This window comes from Penaeus japonicus, unplaced genomic scaffold (genome assembly GCF_977035675.1).
Source record: "Penaeus japonicus unplaced genomic scaffold, GWHDUDI00000001_assembly GWHDUDI00000037, whole genome shotgun sequence".
Lineage (NCBI taxonomy): Eukaryota > Metazoa > Arthropoda > Malacostraca > Decapoda > Penaeidae > Penaeus > Penaeus japonicus.
This window is the reverse complement of record NW_028234439.1, coordinates 5278097-5280596: the sequence shown is the minus strand read 5'-3', so window position 1 is coordinate 5280596 and position 2500 is coordinate 5278097. Positions and strand designations below refer to the sequence as shown.

The following is a 2500-nucleotide window of genomic DNA, read 5'->3' as shown; positions in this document are numbered from 1 at the left end:
CAACCCACCACAAACTCCAACCCAATTAACCCCACTCAACCCACCACAAACTCCAACCCACTTAACCCCACTCAACCCACCACAAACTCCAACCCACCACAAACTCCAACCCACTTAACCCCACTCAACCCACCACAAACTCCAACCCACTTAACCCCACTCAACCCACCACAAACTCCAACCCACTTAACCCCACTCAACCCACCACAAACTCCAACCCACTTAACCCCACTCAACCCACCACACTCCAACCCACTTAACCCCACTCAACCCACCACAAACTCCAACCCACTCAACCCACCACAAACTCCAACCCACTCAACCCACCACAAACCCCCACCCCACTCAACCCACCACAAACTCCAACCCACTCAACCCACCACAAACTCCAACCCACTTAACCCCACTCAACCCACCACAAACTCCAACCCACTTAACCCCACTCAACCCACCACAAACTCCAACCCACTCAACCCACCACAAACCCCCACCCCACTCAACCCACCACAAACTCCAACCCACTCAACCCACCACAAACTCCAACCCACTCAACCCACCACAAACTCACCAAGCATCATGCTAAAGCAAGTTTCAACCGCCACGACGAAGTTATGGAAGTTCTCCAGCTGACTGTTCAACAGCAGGTAGAACATCCCGGTGAACGAGCAGAAGCACAGAACAAAGGCGATCAAGAAACCGCTGAGGTCATCCCAGCACTGGCGGAGGGTGGCGGTCAGGATACCTGGGGGGGGGGGAGATTAGAGAGATGAGAAAGATGAGGAGAGAGATTGAGTGAGAGATGAGGACAGAGATTGAGTGAGAGATGAGGAGAGAGATCGGGTGAGAGATTGAGTGAGAGATGAGGACAGAGATTGGGTGAGAGATGAGGACAGAGATTGAGTGAGAGATGAGGAGAGAGATTGAGTGAGAGATGAGGACAGAGATTGAGTGAGAGATGAGGACAGAGATTGAGTGAGAGATGAGGAGAGAGATTGAGTGAGAGATGAGGACAGAGATTGGGTGAGAGATGAGGACAGAGATTGAGTGAGAGATTGAGTGAGAGATGAGGACAGAGATTGGGTGAGAGATGAGGAGAGAGATTGAGTGAGAGATGAGGAGAGAGAATGATGAGAGATGAGGACAGAGATTGAGTGAGAGATGAGGACAGAGATTGATGAGAGATGAGGATGAGTGAGAGATGAGGACAAAGATGCAGCCACAGATGAGGACAGAGATTGGGTGAGAGATGAGGACAGAGATTGAGTGAGAGATGAGGACAGAGATTGAGTGAGAGATGAGGACAGAGATTGAGTGAGAGATGAGGACAGAGATTGAGTGAGAGATGAGGACAGAGATTGAGTGAGAGATGAGGACAGAGATTGAGTGAGAGATGAGGACAGAGATTGGGTGAGAGATGAGGACAGAGATTGAGTGAGAGATGAGGACAGAGATTGAGTGAGAGATGAGGACAGAGATTGAGTGAGAGATGAGGACAGAGATTGAGTGAGAGATGAGGAGAGAGATTGAGTGAGAGATGAGGAGCGAGATTGAGGGAGAGATGAGGACAGATATCGGGTGAGAGATTGAGTGAGAGATGAGGACAGAGATTGAGTGAGAGATGAGGAGAGAGATTGAGTGAGAGATGAGGACAGAGATTGAGTGAGAGATGAGGACAGAGATTGAGTGAGAGATGAGGACAGAGATTGAGTGAGAGATGAGGACAGAGATTGAGTGAGAGATGAGGACAGAGATTGGGTGAGAGATGAGGACAGAGATTGAGTGAGAGATGAGGACAGAGATTGAGTGAGAGATGAGGACAGAGATTGGGTGAGAGATGAGGACAGAGATTGAGTGAGAGATGAGGACAGAGAAGACGTCAGAAATGAGGACAGAGAATGAGAGAGAGATGAGGACAGAGATTGAGTGAGAGATGAGGAGAGAGATTGGTGAGAGATGAGGACAGAGATTGGGTGAGAGATGAGGACAGAGATTGAGTGAGAGATGAGGAAGAGATGACGTGAGAGATGAGGAAGAGATGAAGTGAGAGATGAGGACAGAGATTGGGTGAGAGATGAGGACAGAGATTGAGTGAGAGATGAGGACAGAGATTGAGTGAGAGATGAGGACAGAGATTGAGTGAGAGATGAGGACAGAGATTGAGTGAGAGATGAGGACAGAGATTGAGTGAGAGATGAGGACAGAGATTGGGTGAGAGATGAGGACAGAGATTGAGTGAGAGATGAGGACAGAGATTGAGTGAGAGATGAGGAGAGAGATTGGGTGAGAGATGAGGACAGAGATTGGGTGAGAGATGAGGAGAGAGATTGAGTGAGAGATGAGGACAGAGATTGAGTGAGAGATGAGGACAGAGATTGAGTGAGAGATGAGGAGAGAGATTGGGTGAGAGATGAGGAGAGAGATTGGGTGAGAGATGAGGACAGAGATTGAGTGAGAGATGAGGACAGAGATTGAGTGAGAGATGAGGACAGAGATTGAGTGA

General features: G+C 49.0%; 1 protein-coding gene across 1 annotated transcript in view; it reads right to left on the bottom strand.

Moving 5' to 3' along the window:
• LOC122263814 (polycystin-1-like) overlaps positions 1-2500 on the bottom strand; it is a 90081-nt gene that overhangs the window by 4702 nt on the left and 82879 nt on the right. The window contains exon 57 of the mRNA XM_086532449.1: positions 569-742. Coding sequence (XP_086388575.1) covers positions 569-742 — 174 coding nt within the window. The remainder of the gene's footprint in view (positions 1-568; positions 743-2500) is intronic.